The sequence below is a fragment of the Osmia lignaria genome, chromosome 16 (genome assembly GCF_051020975.1).
Source record: "Osmia lignaria lignaria isolate PbOS001 chromosome 16, iyOsmLign1, whole genome shotgun sequence".
NCBI lineage: Eukaryota > Metazoa > Arthropoda > Insecta > Hymenoptera > Megachilidae > Osmia > Osmia lignaria.
The window spans coordinates 5,101,623-5,122,823 of record NC_135047.1 but is presented as its reverse complement, the minus strand read 5'-3'; the positions used below and the strand labels follow the sequence as shown (position 1 = coordinate 5,122,823).

General features: G+C 32.0%; 6 protein-coding genes across 13 annotated transcripts; 2 read left to right on the top strand and 4 right to left on the bottom strand.

Moving 5' to 3' along the window:
* Positions 1 to 43: 43 nt before the first annotated feature.
* Sms (spermine synthase) lies at positions 44 to 7,542 on the top strand. 3 transcript variants are annotated; one of them, XM_034316193.2, is made up of 9 exons: positions 44 to 171; positions 755 to 875; positions 953 to 1,244; positions 2,042 to 2,153; positions 2,745 to 2,867; positions 2,940 to 3,094; positions 3,198 to 3,287; positions 3,369 to 3,560; positions 3,689 to 7,542. In XM_034316193.2, exons 3-9 carry the CDS (start codon positions 963 to 965, stop codon positions 3,833 to 3,835), a joined length of 1,101 nt encoding a protein of 366 aa, XP_034172084.1. In that variant the 5' UTR covers positions 44 to 171; positions 755 to 875; positions 953 to 962; the 3' UTR covers positions 3,836 to 7,542. The 3 variants fall into 3 exon arrangements, with proteins under 3 accessions (XP_034172084.1, XP_034172086.1, XP_034172087.1); XM_034316195.2 differs by having other exon boundaries at positions 938 to 1,244; XM_034316196.2 differs by lacking the exon at positions 755 to 875 and having other exon boundaries at positions 76 to 171.
* LOC117600594 (uncharacterized) lies at positions 4,557 to 6,109 on the bottom strand. The gene is made up of 2 exons (XM_034316201.2): positions 5,969 to 6,109; positions 4,557 to 5,812 (listed from the first exon to the last, which is right to left on the bottom strand). The coding sequence occupies exons 1-2, from the start codon at positions 6,068 to 6,070 to the stop codon at positions 5,063 to 5,065; spliced, it is 852 nt and encodes a 283-aa protein (XP_034172092.1). The 5' UTR covers positions 6,071 to 6,109; the 3' UTR covers positions 4,557 to 5,062.
* A 28-nt stretch (positions 7,543 to 7,570) lies between the features above and the next one.
* On the bottom strand, positions 7,571 to 11,516 carry Gat-a (GABA neurotransmitter transporter-1A). 4 transcript variants are annotated; one of them, XM_076692876.1, is made up of 9 exons: positions 11,054 to 11,516; positions 10,095 to 10,511; positions 9,734 to 10,034; positions 9,199 to 9,382; positions 8,864 to 9,131; positions 8,408 to 8,782; positions 8,044 to 8,346; positions 7,794 to 7,961; positions 7,571 to 7,712 (listed from the first exon to the last, which is right to left on the bottom strand). In XM_076692876.1, exons 2-9 carry the CDS (start codon positions 10,236 to 10,238, stop codon positions 7,623 to 7,625), a joined length of 1,833 nt encoding a protein of 610 aa, XP_076548991.1. In that variant the 5' UTR covers positions 10,239 to 10,511; positions 11,054 to 11,516; the 3' UTR covers positions 7,571 to 7,622. The 4 variants fall into 4 exon arrangements, with proteins under 4 accessions (XP_076548991.1, XP_034172080.1, XP_034172082.1 ...); XM_034316189.2 differs by having other exon boundaries at positions 10,095 to 10,331; XM_034316191.2 differs by having other exon boundaries at positions 10,095 to 10,306.
* Positions 11,517 to 13,348: 1,832 nt separating this feature from the next.
* On the top strand, positions 13,349 to 14,549 carry eIF3k (eukaryotic translation initiation factor 3 subunit K). The gene is made up of 4 exons (XM_034316203.2): positions 13,349 to 13,566; positions 13,637 to 13,856; positions 13,945 to 14,164; positions 14,325 to 14,549. Exons 1-4 carry the CDS (start codon positions 13,514 to 13,516, stop codon positions 14,480 to 14,482), a joined length of 651 nt encoding a protein of 216 aa, XP_034172094.1. The 5' UTR covers positions 13,349 to 13,513; the 3' UTR covers positions 14,483 to 14,549.
* An 855-nt stretch (positions 14,550 to 15,404) lies between these two features.
* Positions 15,405 to 17,474, bottom strand: Dnz1 (DNZDHHC/NEW1 zinc finger protein 11). The gene is made up of 4 exons (XM_034316202.2): positions 16,882 to 17,474; positions 16,310 to 16,591; positions 15,779 to 15,937; positions 15,405 to 15,678 (listed from the first exon to the last, which is right to left on the bottom strand). The coding sequence occupies exons 1-4, from the start codon at positions 16,992 to 16,994 to the stop codon at positions 15,405 to 15,407; spliced, it is 828 nt and encodes a 275-aa protein (XP_034172093.2). The 5' UTR covers positions 16,995 to 17,474.
* Positions 17,475 to 17,605: 131 nt separating this feature from the next.
* Positions 17,606 to 20,787, bottom strand: Mo25 (calcium binding protein Mo25). 3 transcript variants are annotated; one of them, XM_034316197.2, is made up of 8 exons: positions 20,495 to 20,787; positions 19,479 to 19,600; positions 19,177 to 19,425; positions 18,905 to 19,023; positions 18,609 to 18,777; positions 18,366 to 18,530; positions 18,160 to 18,264; positions 17,606 to 18,088 (listed from the first exon to the last, which is right to left on the bottom strand). In XM_034316197.2, exons 2-8 carry the CDS (start codon positions 19,578 to 19,580, stop codon positions 17,906 to 17,908), a joined length of 1,092 nt encoding a protein of 363 aa, XP_034172088.1. In that variant the 5' UTR covers positions 19,581 to 19,600; positions 20,495 to 20,787; the 3' UTR covers positions 17,606 to 17,905. The 3 variants fall into 3 exon arrangements, with proteins under 3 accessions (XP_034172088.1, XP_034172091.1, XP_076548992.1); XM_034316200.2 differs by having other exon boundaries at positions 19,258 to 19,425; positions 20,495 to 20,786; XM_076692877.1 differs by lacking the exon at positions 20,495 to 20,787 and adding an exon at positions 20,453 to 20,480.
* Between the last annotated feature and the right edge of the window lie 414 nt (positions 20,788 to 21,201).

The window sequence follows — 21,201 nt, the reverse complement described above, 5'->3', positions numbered from 1 at the left end:
CTTTTATAATTCATGAAAGTACAGATTTCAACATGATCTAGGAATTTTTTCCATCCAAACAATTGGTAGCAGTGATACGCACACAAGTGTAACACAACGACTTGTGCCACGAAAGCATTTTTATCTTACGAACTATAGATTCTTGTAATCAAGAATTATATATTCTAATTTGTGAGTATAATTCCTGTATTCATTCATAGTATTAACCAATCGAACTAATATGCGTTAACAATACTCGTAATTGTTTACAGTAATATAGTAAGTGACAAACATTTTAACAAATATTATCCTTTCATTTTAATATAAATGAAATTAAAAATATTTTATTATACTTTTGTTTATATGTTATATACATTTTTACTATTAAGTTAATACATACAACAAGTGAACATCAAATAATTGTATAAACAGTTTTTATATTTTTCATTAATGAAAATTTATGTTAATCAAAGTTTGGGTATAATATTCACTTATATTGGAATTATATTTTTGATTATATAATTCGAAAATAAATAAATAATTGCTTTAACGTTGTTTATAGCAAGAAAATCGTACAGTATAGAGTTTTCATAATTTTAGTTGTTCTAAGATAACTTGAAATTAATTTTTACACAAAAATAAAGACATACTTATGTATTTCTTTATAAGGTTAATTACTTCGTTGTTTTAATTGTGCTATTGGTTTAAGTCGATTTAACCTATTTACCCTTGCGTATGTTGTAACATAACCTCAATATTTTTTTTTATTTTTTAGGAAGAGCTTAGATACGAAATTTTCTACGAACTAATTTATCTTTATGCTAACTAAGGATTTGTATAGGAATTGCATAAATAAGGATTCTTTAATCTTATTGTAATTTTATACTAATAAACAGGTATTAATATTCGACTCATATTTAACATTAAATTATGTAAATATGCTACATATAATAAATAGTAATAATTCTTTCAGATTTATCACAATGGTTGCCCACACAGTACTTCTTGACTTCACAGTTCCATCAAATGTAATAGTAGATGTAGAGAAACGTTCAAATCTAAAATTAGCAATTGCCAATGTCCTTGGAGAACATTTTAACGGTTTAAAGCCATTAACTGAGTCAAGTATTGATGGAAGTCTTTTGATTCTCTATACTGGCCCAAGAGGTAGCTTGATCACTGTTCGAGGATATACTGAAGGCTTGATCACCCTTAACATTGAATATTACAAGAGAGATGATGAGGAGGCACTTCTGGATTTTGAGGTAAAGTTCTTTATGTAAGATATAACAATCATTTTGCAATATCTAGTTGCAAATTTCACAATATTTAGTTGCCTTTCATGGCTATCAAAGACAAAGTCAGCTTTTGTATCTCAAAACATGGGGTCATTACAAGGTACATCTTGTTACATAGTAATCAATGAAAAGAAAAGAATATACCTTTTGAAAAGATATATTTAAAAATGAACTGATGCATTATTAAACAATTCGCGTATCTTCGTGTAAGAAATATTTGATGTCAAAAAGTTGCAAGATAAATGTATTGTAAAAAGATCATCATCTGATGATTACTATTATAGAAATAAGTAGAAATTTTACTATATGCGGAAGAAACACGCGTAACAAAGAGGACCTTGTAGCAGTGGCGATACCTGGAAGCGGACGTTGCGATGGCTCTGAACAGCCAACGCAGCAAGCGCCTGCCACCAGTAAGGCGAGGAACCATATATGACCTCTATCTGACACTATCAGGTAGAAACCACTTCCCCAACTAGTTCCCCATACTTAGTTATCTATAGCACTTTTACCATCATGCGAATTGTTTTCGTTGCACTATAAAAGACATCCACAACTCCGATCGGTTAATTTTTTTCCGGTCAGCGTCTGTTACTTCTTCCCGGTGTTACTTTTTAGTTTTTGCGACAAAAGGGATTTCAAAGTGACTCTTGATTCATACGTAAAAAAAAAAAAAAATAATGGGGGAGTTGTCACGATTGGTTTAACCAGATAGTTTCTGTTTTTTTTTTATTCGTCGGTTCGCTTGTCACGGCCACCTTTAGTTGGCCAGAGAATTGGAGACAGCGTTGCAAGCGGCAGCAGCCTCTACGCGTTCGCATACGCTTACACCGATTAAACGCGGCGGACCTTTTGAGAGATACTTTCCTACCGCCGGTGAGTTTTTTTATTTATTATTCTGTTTACGGTATAAGCGGAAAGCTATATCCGCACAATTCTTATCATGCGTCGTAAACGAAATCTGCTTTGATTCATTCTCTCGATTACTTACCTGTATCAGCAACAGTCTTTAAATCCATGTATGTGTCATCTCAGTATTGTCTGAGTTATTCACAATACCATTTTTATCTTAGCAATGGACACCAGTTTAATCATTCTTTTCTTATTTGCTTTATCATTTTTGTTGCAGTACCTATAACTACAGATGATTAACTATTTTGAATTCTATGGAATTTATCATTTTTACATGTTCATACTCATATTTTATATGTATACCTTTTTGTTTATCCAATTTATATATATTAAGAACACATAAGAATTGATAGATAACTAATACCCTAGATTTAGATAATACAATATCTTTTATACTTTTTTCTTACTATTCTTATTTTGGATGTGAGAAGGAATTATATTATTTTTACAAATTTGCGCTTTGCATCGCATGCGTCTATTAAATGCTTCTTTATGCAGTTATTTTAATTTTAAGTTCTGTAACATTATGACAAAATTCCTTTTTTTATTTTTAAGATGATAGACTACTCGAATATGACATAGATAAATTGGTCTTTGAGGCACGTTCGCCTTACCAAAAAGTGCAAATTGTTCATTCAAAGTCACTAGGGAATCTACTGGTTCTTGATGAATTACAAAGTAAGGGGTAAAAGGATTTTATATTTTCGAAACGATTTTTAAAAAATCTTCTAAAATGAATTATATTTTTAGATATTTCTGAAGCAGATCTTATATATACAGAAACTCTAATGCAACGTGGAAAAGAGAGCTATACCGGAAAAGAGATAGTTATTTTAGGGGGAGGAGATGGTGGCTTACTTTGGGAATTGTTAAAGGAGAAGCCAAAATGCGTAACTATGTTAGAAGTATGTTAAATTATTTATTGAAAAACATAAAATAATGCATTATATTGTATGTTATAAAAATATATACTACACTTTTTACTGAAAAGAAGTTCTTCGGTTTTAGATTGATGATATTGTAATAAAAGCCTGCAGTCAGCATATGAGAAGCATATGCGGAGACTGCTTGGATAAAAGAAAGGGAGAAAACTATGAGGTAAATTTCACGAAAAGTTGTTGGTTTTAACAGTTAAACAGGAAACGGCAGAGTTTTTAATAACAATTTAAAACTTTGTAGATTATTGTTGGAGATTGTGCAAAGACTTTGGCACACATGATTGAAGAAGGTCGACAGTTTGATTATGTGTTTGGTGATCTTACAGATATACCAATTAGTACTGCACCACACGGTGATGCATGGGATTTCATCAGACTTATTTTAAACTCTTCAATGAAAGTTTTAAAGCCTACAGGAAAATATATGACTCATGTGTGTAAAAATATTTTAATTGTAAAAAATAATTCAGTTTCAGCTATTCTTATGCACACCTTTATTTGGACTATATTATATTTCAATTTTGGAACTGATATTTAACAATACCTTACTTCTGTTTAAAGGGTAATGGAGCATCTTGTCCACAATCATTACAAATGTACGAAGAAGTTCTGTCACAGCTCTGTGTACCCGTAACGTTTACCAAAGATAGCGCTTTTGTACCCTCTTTCTTCGAAGACTGGGTCTTCTACCAAGTATCGTTAAAATGATGGATTAAATCTATAATTCTGAGGTATCAAGGGAGGTATATTCACAATCCATTTTCTCCCTTATGACCCAGATTTGATCCTAGTCGCAGATTTTTTGCTAACAAGTCGGTTCCTGAAAAACAAAATCCTGATGCTGGACATAAACTCCCAATTGACACTACTACGCTGGCGTCTGTACATACAAAAGGTGGTGGTTATCTGTACTTATTTAATTGTTTAGTAACTAATAAACTATACAAAGGTGCTCAATTATTTTTTCTACTAACTGTCAATAATCAAACTAATTTACCCAATGATTTACTACAAACGAATATAAACAAAAATCAATACAACAGATAAGTTACTGTATAAATATGTTAGTAATTAAATCTTTAATAAATCTAGAAATACAATTAGATATAAATTTAACCACACACATACGCACATATATATGTTTCTTTAACACGGATTTTGAATATATCTTGGATTCAGATTGCACTTGTTGGTATTTACTAAACAAATAGCAATTTGTAGATGTACATAAAAAATCAAAAATGTTGCATGAAGTATGAAGTGTATGAAGTAATAAAAGGTTAAGGGATATGCATAGAACTACCTACCATTCAATTATAACACTGATTATATTTTTTTCCAGTTACTAATAGCCTGTTTATAGTTGACTGTTTTTAAAATTTTTGTTTTGTGCAACGATAAAAGGTGAGAACAAAATGAAAAAAAGGTGTATAAATAAAAACAACTTTTATTCACTGGTAAGTAAAAGAATACAAGTTATAAATGAGAATATTAGTTATAAAATAATAATTACTGAATATTTATTAATTTTAAATATTGTAATGTTATAAGAACAATAGTATATAATGCGTTTAAAATGATTTTGATACCATTGTTTATGCATATTATGTGTAAATAAAAAGTTAAATTATCACTTTTTGTTTTAAATATTGTAATTAAAGTCATAATGGTTAATAACTTCTCAGTACCATATCAATATAAATACACTTAATCATTAGTAGTACTATTGGTCTTAATTATGAAAAAATATTTCATAATTAATTACCACAGGTATAAATAAATAAAAGAAATGAAGAAGAGTATGGGAATGAATGATTCAATTACAATGAATGAATGATCTCAAAAAAAAGTATTCTCTATCTCAGTAATAACTAAAAATAAATACAAAGTAAAAAATTACACGGTGGGTTGAGTAAATTCAGTTAGATACAATTTTTATGTTTCTAATTGAAGCTTTGTACAGATATAAGTATCTGATATTTCAGGTAATTTTTCAACTTCATGAATGGTTGGTTCTATTTCTGTTTCCAGAAGTATTTGATCCAACCACTGCTGAACTTGCTCTGTGTGTCCATAAGAATTATGTTGTTCTTCTATAATATTTCTTGTTGAATTTTTACATGTTTCATTTTCTTGTTGATCTGTGCCAACAACCTGAAGGTTGAAGTCATTCTTCTGAAACTCTATATCCATTTTTGAATTATGAAGATCTTCTTGAGAATTCTTATCTTGAAAATTAAAAATTTGGCTGGAATTGCCTATTAAGTTTGTTACACTAGATGTCCTCAATCCACAGGAAGTATTTTGCATATTTTTATTTTCCATTGTGGAAGAAAATTCAGTATTTGTATTGGAAGAAATGATTTCTGTGTTTTTGATAGACTTATCAAAACAGACATGATCTTTGCTAATATCTTGGTACTCTTCAATTTTATATGGTTCTAAATTAGTTATTGCTGTTGAATTAGATCCTTTAAGTTCTATTCTTCCAAACTGTTTAATCTGCTCTTCAAGAGCATTCTTTTCATCTAATACTGCTACAGAGGGAGGAAGAATTTCTTGGCTGGATAATGCCAAAGATATCTGCTGTCTATAAATTGCTTCTGATTGTCGCAAAAGCTGTTTTTCTCTAGCATATAATGTTTGTGCCAGTTGAGCAAAGCATATTTTAATTTCCTCTTGAACCTTCAAATCAATTACACATAATAAATAAGTGAAATAAAAGTACATAAATCATTGTAATTCTAAGAAAAACAGTACAACAGACATAACCTTAAGATAAATGTTAAATAAACATTTGACTGTTAAATAAGACATAGATAAAATTATAAACATTATTACCTGAAGAAATTGTTTCTCTAAAACTGTTCTCTTGTCAGTTATTAGCCTTATCCTGACAATATTGTTATCACTGTCAGTGTTCTCTTCATTCTTTTCTATCATGTTATTTATTTACTATAATTAGTACAGCAATACTAATTTATTTTCTCGCGGATTTCTACTGGTAAAAAAGCATAAAATTACACCACTGGAAATGTAATTGCTCTTCAACTCCACGTAAAAAACATCACCTCCCTGCTCGTCTGAAAACCACTCACATAGAATCCAGTTTTTCTGTTACACCCGTTAGATCAACCACGCTGCCATCTTTGTATTAAAAAAAATCATTTCTTTCAAATGAATACAAATAAATACTTTGTTTATTTAAAATATTTTATTTTGTATTATAAAAGTGTGTAATTGATTAAAATACAGAAGCTTCTAAGCTAGGCTCTCCCTAGCCCTCCCTGGCTCCTCTTGGATCTCCCAGCTCTCCCTAAATTTTCCCAACACTGAAAACAAGGGATGAAAACACTGAAAAATTCTTGAAATTTGTCATTAATTCAAATTAACAGCTACCAAATGTTTATCAATTGATAAATAAAAGCTTAACGGATTGGTTACATTGGCATCAATAATTAACAAGATGACTTTTGGTACTTATCTTTATTTACCAAAAAGATTTCACGTACAGATTCTTTGTTCCTATTTTTCGTCGTTTCTCACATCGAAGTTATTCTCTCTAGAAGAAAAAACATACGTCGTGTACATAACTACAATAGCTAACTGTGATAATTCCCAATTAAATATACAATAATTTAAATACTCATTGATCAATAGATATCAGTAACAATATTTTCTTCTTAGTTAATGCAACCTACTGTCATACTTTGTCTACGCGAATCTACAATTTCATCTTAACAATATAATTTGCACGTACACCGTCTGCAGAATCGCGCGTAAACCGAGACATTTTTGTAATCATACAAAAAAGAAAAAAATATTTCGGCTTATCGATCGATCGAACGATAGGATATAATAATTATGGCAGCGTAAATATACGTGTACTTAAATAATTAAATTCAAGGAGTGCAATAGTTTTTTTCTTTTCGTTTATGGTACACGCCCGATATTTGCTAGTAAGTTAGCCATTGCTAGAGTAAGTTAGCAGCTAAATTTTTTGGGCTTACGCGAATAGTTTCTATCTATCGAATAGGAAGTTGCAAATCTTTTAAATCATTCTCAAGAATGATCGTTCCTTCTATTTCCTTTCACTTTGTTAACGAACTATTCGCGTACGCCAATAATTGTACTTACGTAAATTATTAAATATACTTAAAAGTATAATACTAAACGCGCGATTTCTGAACACTTTTAGCCGCCTTCTATTTTATGGGAGCTCCCGTTCGATAAGAATCTATCAATTACTACCTACAGTCTAGGCCTAATCTATCTCCTAGACAATTAAGAGAGTTCGTTTAAATAATACACATGGTTTTTTGTTTTTTCGCAAACAGGAACACAATAAAAAGTTCGTTTCGAATCAACGAGAAAGGTAATTTTACAAAAAAAAAAAAACAAGAAAGAGAAAAGAATGGCTCGTTAAATTAATGATAGAAAATAATAAAAGATTAGGACGATAAGTCCTTTTTATTAGGAAATAAATCCGTGGCAGTTAAAGTGGTGTCAGTTCGACCGATGGCTGTCCCATTTTCATTCGTAGACTTGTTACGTCGTCTTCTATTCGTACTAACAGTTTGAATTTCTGAAAATAAAGAAACGAAGAGGAATTGTTAATCGTGAGATTTATTGAACTTTGAAACAACGATAGAAATTGGTGATTTACCGTAGACCTATCTCCTGGAGTTGTCATCCAAGCATAAAGCATGTAACCTGGTATACAGAGCATAGAAGATAAGGCTGTCATCCAACCCAGCACGTGCGACCACCATGGATACTCATAATCTAGATATTTCACTGGTGTCCATTGCACCAGGTTGAAAATGAAGACACCCTATTGAAATAATAAAACATCGATAGACGTGAGAAAAATTACCTGAAACCTGTTACTATAAACAAAAATGGTATCAACTTACCACACAAATCATTGGAGTAGTAACAGTCCAACAAAGTTTCCACCACATAAGAGGATAATATCCTATCATATCTCTGATAGCATCATAGAATCGATTAACACCGAATGCCCAGCTTATGGAGATGCACTCGAAGAAAATTAGAAACAGAAGACAGAAACCGGAAACAGCATACGAATCGAGGATTTGGAAGACGTACATGCCACCCTGGGAGATACAGGATAACCCAATGATATAAGAAAGCACGCACACGATCGCGATGAAGAGTTCTTTACGTCGGCGAAGCAGTTGTGGCCATTCGTCAACCTAGAAAAAATTCATTCCAAAATTAATTCCATCGATCATTTTTGTTTCAGATGTTACTCACCATGGCAGTGATAAACCCTTCCATGGTACAAAACTGTGAATCCAATCCGATAAGAAGAAGCATGAAGAAGAAGAGGCAAGACCAAAGGGGTGCTCCAGGAAGTTGAAGAACTGCTGATGGATAAGCTAAGAAAGCTAACCCTGGACCGGAAGCGGCCACTTCCGCGACAGGCTTCTGTTGCTCGTGGGCCATGAAACCCACCACGGAAAATATGACAAATCCGGCGAACATACTCGTCGATGAGTTCACCGAGCATACGATTAAAGCATCCTTGTAAACGTTGTTGGTAAATTTATTGTAACTACCGAGAGCTACCAAAGTGCCCAATCCCAATCCGTAGGAGAAGAAAATTTGAGTGACTGCATCTATCCATACCTGAAACATTTAATAATAAAGATATTAGAATAACTAGGTACGGGTCAGGATGGGACTTTTTCCAGAAAATATTCTAGTTACCTCTGATTCTTTTAATTTTGAAAGATTCGGACTGATGTAGAATCTGATGCCTTCGATGGCTCCGGGCAAAGTGATGCCACGAATCAAAAGGATGGTCAGTAACACGTAAGGAAACAGAGAGGTGAAGTAGACTACTTTTCCAGTCCACTTAACACCTTTCCAAATGCAAAAATAACAGAGGATCCAAACTAAAAGAAGAGTACCAGCCAATTCCCAACGGATGCTTCCCATGTGTTCAACACCATCGCTGATCTGAAGTGCTCGACGCCTGTAAAATATATTCGTTGCGATCAGAATTGTTCCTTACTATTTCCTTAACCTTGATTTTCACTTACTCCCAAAATTCTTTCACAGGATCGGTGAGCTCCGTGATGGTCATGTTGACGTCGTTGACGGAACACATTTTAACCACGTTGTGACGCCTGGTAACCTCGGTCCAGCATAACAATGAGTCTCTGTCGTAAGGATTCACGCAGTTTTTCGTATTCCAGTAATTGTTGCAGCTACCCCAAGGCAGTTCTGAGGGAAGGAATAGTATCAACACTTTCTGACATTAGTGTAATTAGGTAGGGGCCAGGGTGGGTCTGACCCCTTAAAAAATGTGCATTCTGGCCCACCCTAAAAAATTATCCCAATTACACTGACGCTTTCTAACATTTAACAGCAGAACTTCTTTCTAACATTTACCAACTTTTCAGGTGGTCAAAACTCTCGGCGCTTCAACCCTTGAAGAAGCAAGGTACCATGTTGGAAGAAGTTTCTAATGGACTCAGTTTACATCCGGAAGTCTCAAATAGCGTTAAGTAAAGCAATTTAAATGATGATTGTCTAATTCAATACTCTCATCCTTCTTCGTTTAAGATAACTTACCACTACGCATGGACATGAAGAAGTAGAAGATAGCCCAAGCAAGAATAACAATATAATAAACGTTCATCCAACAGGACATAACTGCAGCTGCATATCCGATACCCTTAAAAAGGGGTGCAATTTTGAAAACCCCAAGGCCGCCAACAGTGAGCATCTGTCCAAGGGCAAGCTCCATAAAAAACATTGGAATTCCAGCTAGTACCAGGGTCAAGAAGTAGGGGATTAAAAAAGCACCACCGCCATTCTTGTAACACAGGTAGGGAAATCTCCAGACGTTTCCCAAGCCGATCGCCAGACCAACCTTCGAATAATTATTCAATTAATATTTCATTAGTATAAGTATAATGAATAGATAAATTACCACGCTTAGAATGAAGTCTAGCTTGGTGCTCCATGTACCACGTTCCGGTAGTGGCTTTTTGTTCGACGATGGTGTCAGATTCAAAGCGGTTTTGTCCGAATTTTCAGGATCCGCTAGTTCAGGGTCTCTCGATGCCACTGTCATTTTGAATTCCTCTCGTTTGCCGTGTAAAAGTTTCTTCTCTCTCAGCTGTTCCTCCACTTATCGCGGAACTACCGCGAAGACATAACAGTGTTTCTGTTGACAATATCGACAATATCGACACTTGATATAATTTATTCAATTTCGAGAGCACGTCGCAGGCTTTATCTTTCTATCCTCAAGGTCCTCTCTAGGAGGTGATTTGTAGAAAATGAGCTCGACCGAGTTCTTTTTCTTCGGGGCCGGATGCGATTTTGGCTTTGTCGCGTGGAAAATCTGCGGAAAGCTATTACACCTTGAAATTCAAGGATACCAGCTGAATGGAAACTAGATTCTAACATTGAATTTAATGTTGAACTACTTTTTGCTTTGCAATAATAACACTATTTTGAATGTCTAATGAATTTCTATGGTGAGATAGCTAAGAATATTCGGCGTGAAAATTGCGAAGGAATAATTAAGACGCAAAACTAATAGGCGATACAGTTAAATACGAATGTCCGGCCGGGGTACCGTGTAATGAATATCCGAGCCCGCGTTCCCCTAAGGCTCATCCTTTCCTGGCCCCTTCGCGGCCGATCTATTGGCTCCCTCTTCCTCTTCCACGCTCATAAAAAACAGCTATATTCTAATTAGCCGAGAATGCGTTGTTCCGCATAATCGACATTGCTATGATCTTGAATTCCTTGCTTTCCTATTAATTAGTCTCTCCCTAAATCCGCAATTTAACCGAATGTTTCTCTCCAAGATAATCAGACATACTAACACGTGTTATCCCTTGCATTTTATTTCCTTTTTATTTTTCATTTTATACAAACCTAACTGTAACCGACTACCAATCCCAGGACACTATCCTAGCTTCTGACCACGATGGTTCCTCCTCAGGGTCGCGCGGGAAATAAGCTGACCTCCAAACTATTTTTTTATCAAAAATCAAGTATGCACTGCACTGCACACCCTTGATCCTTCACGCAGCGGCTCGAATCGACATTTCCATGAATCGTTGAAGATCGAAGGATGACACACTTTGATATATAAATTCAGCGATCAAGAGTTAACGTATGTCCTCTCGATCCTGACGGTTCCGCGTTGCGATCATCGATGACTACCCCCGATCTACATGAACGTTTTCGATTTCTTTCGCTTATTTTCTGTCAAATTTCGACGATCTGTTACGGACCTGTCCCGATCCACGTCCGAGGAGATGCGTATGCTCAGCCGGCCCGTTCGGAACTAGAATCGGGAGTTCGCTTTCGACGTCGAACTAGCTGAAATATCGGGGGTACGAAATCGGGGGATCCCCCTTTTCCTTTTTTTCCCCCGGTCCACCCTTGCCGTTTACATCGGTGTCACGCGTTTATTCCGCGCGAGCTCGCTCACTCGTGCCGCGCGAGGAGCAGGAGGGGACGAGGAAAACAAGGAGAAAGAGGGTCACCAAGATCGCAACAGTATATCATCATCAAGTTGACGGCTATCCCGACGAAGCTGTGCTCTTTATCGTCCATCGTTCCTACACATCTCTGCTCCTCTCTGTTTTCCTTTATCCACCGATGATGATTTTCCAAATCCACGTCTTAATTCGGTGGATCCCTGAATCCTGGCTAATTCGTATGTCTAAGGACGTAGATCTACTCTGTCAGGTCCTACGGTTCGGATCACCGAGCGTAGATCTTACGTCCTTTGGTCCAGTAACTTGTGATCATCATGTCCGATAGAATAATAAGAATTAATTAACTGGAAAGATTAATCTTAGGAATATGCAGAGTTTCATATATTATAATTGACCATGATTTTATTACTCTAGATATCTATTGTTCATATTGCTTCCAATGATAATGTTTGAAAATATTTTTGTTAGGATTCGACATTTACTCCTTAATGATCTTTGCGGCTTTTTGTTAATCAAATTTCTGTACTTTCCGACGAAATGGAAGAGCATGATAAAGTAGGTGAGCAAGACTAGGAAGCTAGTATATCCGGAGGGTTCACGTGACACCGATCTATCGCTACATCCGTTCTGGGTACACTCTGTAATATAGATCATCAGGATGATCGACATTAACTCATACAAATCCCAAAGCAGCTAGTATACGCGCAAACTGCTTCGCGATCTAGGAAATGGAACTCATACCTAAAGAGAGAAAAGGGTTTTCTTTAAAAAGAATCCTTGTAATTAATCTACAAATGTGTAGGAGAAAAGTTATTCGTGAAATTTTCATCATTGATAGAGTTAAATAATTCAATAGTAATTTTTAGTCGGATAGAAATGATTCGAATGGTTTTAGGATCGTTGAAATTTTTTCAGGAAACAGGAAACTTACTATATCTAATTTTTATACCTTGCGCCTGAGCGTAGGCGATTTGATTGCTCGTTAACGGTCAGCACGGCAGAGGGGAGCATCCCCAATGACTAGAGGATGTGCGGGAAGTGGCGCGGGAACCGCATTAAGAATTACTTTGCGGGTCAAATCTTTTTTTACGAGTCAAGCTACCTTTGATTTGGGGGGAATTACTTAAAATCCTTTTATTCCGTGTCATGTCCTATAAGAAACTGATACCCTAATCGTAATTCGATTAAATTCCTTCCTTTCTAACTTAGTTATCAATAATACAAACAAAGGTTTATTAAAGTATCCTGTAAAAGAGCAATATTTATTAATTTTTATACAAGTAAACAAATTCTGATTTTAATTATGATTCTATCGTTTCTTCTTACAGTAATTGATATTTATTTTTTATAAATACTGTACTATTAAAATAGTAGAGACATAAAAACATCATACAAAATTTTATGAAGCAAATATTTTTTTACAAAATAAAACAATATAATATATTTATAAAGGCAAGATTATGTTTAAAATAGATATTATATGAAATTATTGTCATTATCTTTGTAAGAAAGAATTGTGACAAACTGAAAGGTTCATCTATAAATTTTGAAACACTGCTACTTGTTAGCTGCTACTAAGTTCCAATGTTTTTTAAATAATTAGTTGTAGAATATTATGTGTAATTGGAATCATTGAAATTTAATAGATGGCACTGAGGTTTGTTTCCCTAAAATATTGATTTGTAAAGGTTGGCATTAGTATTGTATTAAATTTGGTAAGCTTGTGAAACACTGTCACCAAAGAGTAGGTATTTAGGTTTAGGTATATCTCCTCTTTGATGTCACCGCGTGAACAGAACATTTTCTAACCTAAAGAATTAATATTTTGGAAATTAACCAAATAATTTACTTTATTTATTATTGAGGAAATAATAATTTCTTTAGCACAATGGCTGAAGCAATGCGTCAAACCGTAGCTGGAATGTTAAAAGGCATTGAAAGGTACAGATGACAAACATGTAACCAAACTAAAACTTTTTACATTATTTAATTAACATACATTTTTTTACAGATATAATCCAGATCATTTAGCTACTCTTGAAAAATACGTTGAAATACAGTCAAGGGAAAATGCATATGATTTAGAAGCAAATTTAGCAGTTTTAAAGCTGTATCAATTAAATCCACATAGGTTTAACATGGATATTACATGTCAGATACTGCTAAAGGCTCTAACAAATCTTCCACACACTGATTTTGTTTTATGTAAATGCCTCCTGAATGAAAGAATTGCAAGTCACTTATTTATTAAACTACTTTTTACAATTTTATTATTGCTATTAGCAATATTAATGTATGAATTACATATTACTTTTGCAGATGCTAGAAACTCCAATTAGTCACATTATGTACTTAGGAGATATTTTAGAACAGTGTGATTTTCAACATGCATGGAACAAAATCCGTGCTATGTCTGATGTTTGTGACAGAATTGTAGGATTTCAAGATTCAATAAGGAAATTTGTTTGTCATGTAGTAGGAATTACTTTTCAAACAATAGATAAAGGCCTCTTAGCACAACTTCTTGGTGGTGTTGATGGTAATTAACAAAATACTTATATTGAAATTAAGTAGATATGTTAAAGGTGGTTCAACAAATAATTTACAAACTAAATTTATTTTATAATTATCTATATTTTTTAATAGGTACTTATTAAGCATTACAAACATAGACTTAGTAATTAATTGATTTATTTTAGATACTACCTTAAAACATTGGGTAAAAAAATATGGATGGAAAGAAGAAGGTAAATCCATTATTTTTATTGCCAATCAAGATGAAAATATAAAAACAAAAAATATTACAGAGAAAATTGATTTTGAGAATGTTGCTGGTTTAATGGCTGCTTGTCTTTAAACCTTGTATAAAACTTATCTCATCTTCAATAATCTTTTTATATAAACAAAATAAAAAACTTAAATTATTTCAGTTCTATCATTTTAAATAAAATATTTTGATTCCGTGAATTTTACTCCTTTCCTATGATATAGAAAATCTTCGTATATATTAATTTGATAACATATAAATACCGCAAAAAACAATAACACGATATACATATATATAACGTAATAACAACATAACACTTAAAATTGTGTATTTTACATAATTTTAATACAAATAAATTATACTAATGCCTTTAAAAATTATTAAAGATTAGTATTCAATTCTAAACATTGAAATTTTTCGAATGTTTTAAACGTTATGAAATTAGATGGAAGATATATTGAACAATTTTTTATACATACACATTCTTACAAGTTTTACTAAGATTTAATTAAATATACGTTCAGTAATATTACATTCTATACAATTGCTAATATTTGATTCAATTGTATGAGTATTAAGTGAAAGCACATTTAAACTGAAAGAACTTAATTTAATGGAATGATCTATCCAAGTAACAAACGACATATTAATTCTTTACCTTACATTATATGAATTTTATATATTGCAATTCAATGGTAATAATATGAAACTTATATTAATTTGCACTTCAAGATAATGTTTCTTACATTACTTTTCTTTTTGTACTTAAATAATTTATAAGAAAAATATGGTCTTATCAAAAAACTTAAAAAAAATGCTAGAAACAGTCCAGTTTTAAATAAGAAAAAAATATAATTATCTTATAATATTACGGGCGATATTTGTTACATATATAAATATCTTGCTTTCCAAAACCTTATACCAAAAAGTAATTTTTTAATTCTTTATGACAAATAGTCATGATAGAAGCATTTGTTTTTTAAAATATAATAGTATACAATAACTTATGCATTTAAACCTCATGATCAATTAGGTATGCATCTCTCCTGAAAGTATACCTTGGTGCATTTTGGCAAGGAAGCATCCACAGAACTGGATGACTTTTACCAAAAACTTCAGAAAGTAATATCAAGGTACGTGAACTATTTCTTTTATAGTGATGATTATTTTGCACACGTTCCACTGTATTTTCTTCTCCCAGGATTCCTTGAAATTGATCTACCAGTATCGCAACGACAAACATGCCAAAGAGTGCTGATTCCAAAACCAATATAACACAGTGTAAGCTGCAGAAAAAACTTCTTGATTAATCTCTTTTTGTAGAAGGAAATTTTCGAATCCACATCAAAATAACTTTTTTTTTAAATTGATATAAAGTGCACATACATGCGACTTTGTTTAACAGCAATATCATTACTGCATTGGGAACATTCTACAATCCATGATGTTATCACCAAACCTAGTGCATAAATGGCCAATATTCCAACATACACCAGAAATTGGATAAAGTACTTTTGATTTCTTTCTCCAACACAGTTGTTTATCCTTTCAGCAGCATTATAAAGAAACTTATTGTTAAAAACAGTATACCAAAACACAATATACAAAGAGATATAAGAAGACTAGTTTGTATAAAATTTATAAAACATTCTTAATGAGAGGATATAATGAGATACAGTGAATGTAAGAAATGATTTTTACATATAACATAAGAATTTCATATTGCATAGAATATGTTAAAATTTAAAAACTGTGTTTTATTAAACTAAAAATAAATCACAAAGACTAGAAATCAAAAAAGGCTAAAATAAATCAAAATTGATTATTAATACAACCATAAGAATATGAATGATAGTTTAATTTGATGAAATTACAAAAGTGGAAACATTACTTATATGCCTATAAATTATAGCATACCATGGACAATGATGATCCATTCTCCTAACACATCTTTTACAAATTCTACAATGATGTGCTTTAGGTGGTCTATAGGTTTCACATCCGGTACAAACAGTCCAATTGTCTCTCTCATCACATTCAATTTTTGTTTCTGGATTATCTGTATAAATATCAGAAAAATCCATACGGCTCTGTGGTAGTGGCACAACACCAGGATCACTGCAGACTGCCTTCAAATGTGACATTATCAATAATAATACTACAGTATTGAAAGCCACTACATGAAATGGACCCCATAAACTGTACACAATAATATATAAAATAATATTAATTATTAACCATTATATAAATATTGCAAATATGTTTTCTTGAGTTGTGTCTCTTTATTCACAGTAAAAGTGCAATAATGAAGACTAAAACATTCCATTAAAGGTATAAGTGTGTATATAATATGTAAAAGCTATTTAGAAATTGAAATACACTGATTCATAGTGTTATGATTATAAATTTATACATAATAAATGTCGTACAAAGTAAATAGAAAACTACAAACAAACATGAGCATAGATACAAAAAGTTGTTAAATGCACCTGTCTTGTAAACTATGCAAGATAACCCAGCGTACAACGACGTAATCCGCATAAAAGACAGCGATGTACGTAACTATGATACACACGATGCCACAGGGGTCTTTTACGAACATTTTCTTTTATTCCATACTCTTCACTGAAAAAGATATCACCTATCATCACAAAGCTGAACAATTTCATGTGATTTCGTTCTTCATTAAATTTACATGATACAAATATGATTCAATTTTTATGAATTCCATTTAAATTCATATCTTTTGATTCTATGATTGCACTGAAACACCAAATTAGTGTATGTTTATAAGAGAAGATTCGATTATTTCGCTAAATAATATAATATTGACGTTAATGTCAAAATTTCCAACCAATACTGGTTGCCATTGACTAGCCTAAGCTGACGGCCATCAGCCATCATATTACTGTCGTTGAATACCACGTGACACTCCCTACTACACGCTGTTTACAATTGAAATTTCATTATATTCTATCAGAAAAATGATAAGCATAATAATTAAGCGCCCTTATTGATATAAGTTTTCAACTGAAATACTATATCATCTTATCATTTAACGTAAAGTGTAATAGTACCTTCTAGGTAAATGGTATAAACGTGTTAAAAGATTAACATTAACTTCAAAAAGGAATATTTTTCTGCTTTTGATGCTATTTGTTTTAATGGATATCAGGTGGAAATATATCAATCATCTTTGTAAATATACAATAATACATAATTAAACGAAAACTTTATTTACAGAACTACTCGCAAATAAAAGTAATAGCGATAATAATTAATAATAATAATATTAATAATAATAATAATTAATAATAATCGAATCATTACGAATCGATCAACGATAACTATAACAAGAGAAAGAAAGGGAGAGTAAAGACTGAAAGAGAGGAAGAAAATAATGGTAAATTGGCTACATTAGTGACTGTGATGGTGTAACAGTAGCAACAGCAGCTGAATAGACTTCAATAGTAGTAGTTAACGATAGCTGTAGCAATAACTTGTATTTTGGACTTAATTCTCATGTACAGATTTAAGTTCTTTTATCTGCTTAATAAGGTACGCCTTCTCGTCGTTGAACTGTTCGTCTTCGAAACGATCAGTATGGAAGCGCGTTAGGAATTCAATTAATTTTTCCTGATTGCGCAATAATATATCTAAGATCGGTTTTGGTTTATTTGGATTTGCCACAAATACCTAAAAAATGATAAACATAACATAACATTTGCTGTGAAAATCAAAATTTTTATCTAAATGATAAAATTTACCTTAAAAACATGAAACGCCTCGAATTGTATATTACGCGATTTTTCTTTGAGCATGTTCATCATCAATTTTAAATTATCTGGATTCGAAATATATCGTGTCATTACCTGAAATTTAGAAATTGTTAAATTAGCATGTTTTAGAAATATATATGTATTTATATAGATATGCATATATTTCTAAAGGAGTATTAAAAGTTTATACATACGGTAAAATTATGTCTATCGAGTAAAAGCTCCCCTAGCAGTTTCAAACTCTGTCGTCGCGTAACATAGTTTTCAGAATTCAATAACCTTTGATAATGAGAGAAAACTTTATCGTAATTAATTTCTAAAAACTCAGCGCTCAGTATTTTATGCCTGGTAAGTAATTCCTAAAAACCAACGTACCGAATGCACCAAGAGTATGGTTTACTTTAAGAACGATATATCATGCGCTTATCATCGCTTACTTTGAACGTAGAAAACGCGTCGGAAGCTATGTCGAATGTTGATACTTCAACATATCTGAAAAAATTGTAAAAGTCGTCCGAGTAAATCATTATTTTTGCCAAGGCCTCGTATCTTGCACATTCTCTTAACATAGTGCCACAATTTAAAGCAATGTCTTGGTGTTCATACCTGTAATTAGGTACAATAGATTAAAAATTGTAGTATGTTAACACTTTCAGTTGAAAATATTCTAGTGTTAACAAATGGTTATAGAAAAGCAGAATAAGTAACACAACACAACAATTAAGAAACTCACCCAGACATAAGAGTAAATAATATTTCTGGCTTAGTACATATATATTCTACTGTTGGAGATCTAGTTCCAATTTGTCTTCGTAATATATTATTAAATACTTGAGCGACATCTTTCTTTCCCTATTAACAAATAGCAAGCACATTTTTAAAGAGGTCAAAAATTAATATAAAATTAGTATGTTAATAATTTGGATATATTCATTATTTTGACTACCACTGAAATAGATTATTATAAATTAAATGTTTTACTGTTATATAAATATTTGTACATACTTGTGTTGTTGTACTACTGCTAATGAAAAACTGTTGAAGATAATTTATTATAGTATTCTGAATTAATATCTTGAAACATACCTCAAAATCTATGCGACTAAGATTTTGCACAAGTAGAAGCAACAAATTACTATTATACAATTCTTGTGCCAATTGGGCAACAACAATGTCTGCTTGAGGCTCTGTTTCAGCTGTACCATATAGCATATTTTTTATATGTACCAAATTTTTACTGACATCCTCTTGAGCCTAAAAATCAATGTATTGCATCATAGAAACCAAAATTGGGTTGGACAACATACCTTTTGTACCTTCTTATCACCAAGCTCCAATGCATTTACTGCTTCCTTAAGAGCTTTTACCACCTCCGCCGGACTCTTTTGAGACTTTCCGAACAGAGGCATGTTTTTCACAATTTACAGACCTTGTAGAATATATGGAAACAATGAAAAATAAGTTAGATTTATTTGTTATTCAATACAAGTATTTGCAAACATGTAAACTATATATGACAAATTTCACAAATTATTATATATATAACAAAAAGAATTTAGTAAGTTTATTTAACATTTTTTTTTAGATATATTTAACAAAATTAAATTAAATTAATAGATAAGAAATAAACAAAAAGTTACACTAAATCTAGAAATGATGATTTAATTCATAATGACATGTACTTCAAACTTCGAATTAACCATTATTTTTAAAACTTTCTATATTTAAAACATCTAATAGGTTTATTATTGAATATATGTTGAAATGTTTCATATATTAAAGGTCTGCAGTCGATGATGCTAATAAGTTCCTTCAGGTTATATCTGTAGATGTAAATGTCAAATTTGTTGCAGCCTACGACCTACTATCATCAAACATGATTTTATATATATATTAATTAGCATTTGCTCTTTTTATTTCCTTAGAAAGTACATATTTAATTTAACCTAAAAATTATACATCTCGAACAGTTATAATTGGAAGATTGAAAAATGGTAAGAAGAAATAAATGAATCGAGCAATACTGTGAGAAATATGCCGAATGAAATAGTTGCAACAAAAATGGAGGTCGTATATCAAGTTGATCAACGATATAATGACGATAAAGAGATTCAGGTGAAAAGAAAAAAAAAAGAAATCAACAATGCGACATGATTCATACGTTTTTATCGAAAAAATAAATAATACAAGATAAAAATTCAACGAATTAAAGAAACAAGAAGAAGTCAAGTTGCGACTTGCAACGATGCGAGTTCGTCGAACAAGATAGTAAACGTTTAACCTGTGCCTTTCAATCACCTCGCGAGCCTTAAAATAATCTTACCATTCAGTCAGACCCTGAACGAACCCTCAGCCTCGGTTCGAAGTATCCTATGCTATTCTTTTAAAAGCGCACATATAAGGCAACTACTTTTCAATTCAGTAATACGTATTAAAAACACAATTTATACAATTATGACACTTCTATCAATAACGGATACCAATTCTACGCAATGCGATATAGCTTTTTTTAATGAACGCTAGCAATAAATTATTTATCTTTAAAAACTTTTGACTAATTGTACGATTCTGTGACGTCTCTTATCAAAATTCTTTCACGACTAATACTGAATCTGCAAAAACATTATTGGTCTTGACTATCTAGAAACTTTTCCTTCAACCAATTGGAATAGGTTGAAAATAAAATCGCGTTTCAATTCGCTTAATTAAAATGTTATTCCTGCCATTTGAACGAAGTAATTTTTATATTTTTCTTTCTTTATATTCAAATTTAATTGATTTCTTTTGAAAAGCTAAGTCAATTAAGTACATACGTTGAAATTCAAAATGATCTTGTCTAATATTATTTTGAACTACTTTGTTATTTCGAATGCCTAAAAACATCAAGAATATCCTTCGGGTTACTGTGCATCCGATATATCATATATTGAATTATGGCGCGAAAACATCAACATGTTCGATAATACTCATTTTATATAAATCACGAAAAGTTTCATTGATTTCAATACGGAATAAACCTTAATTTGAATT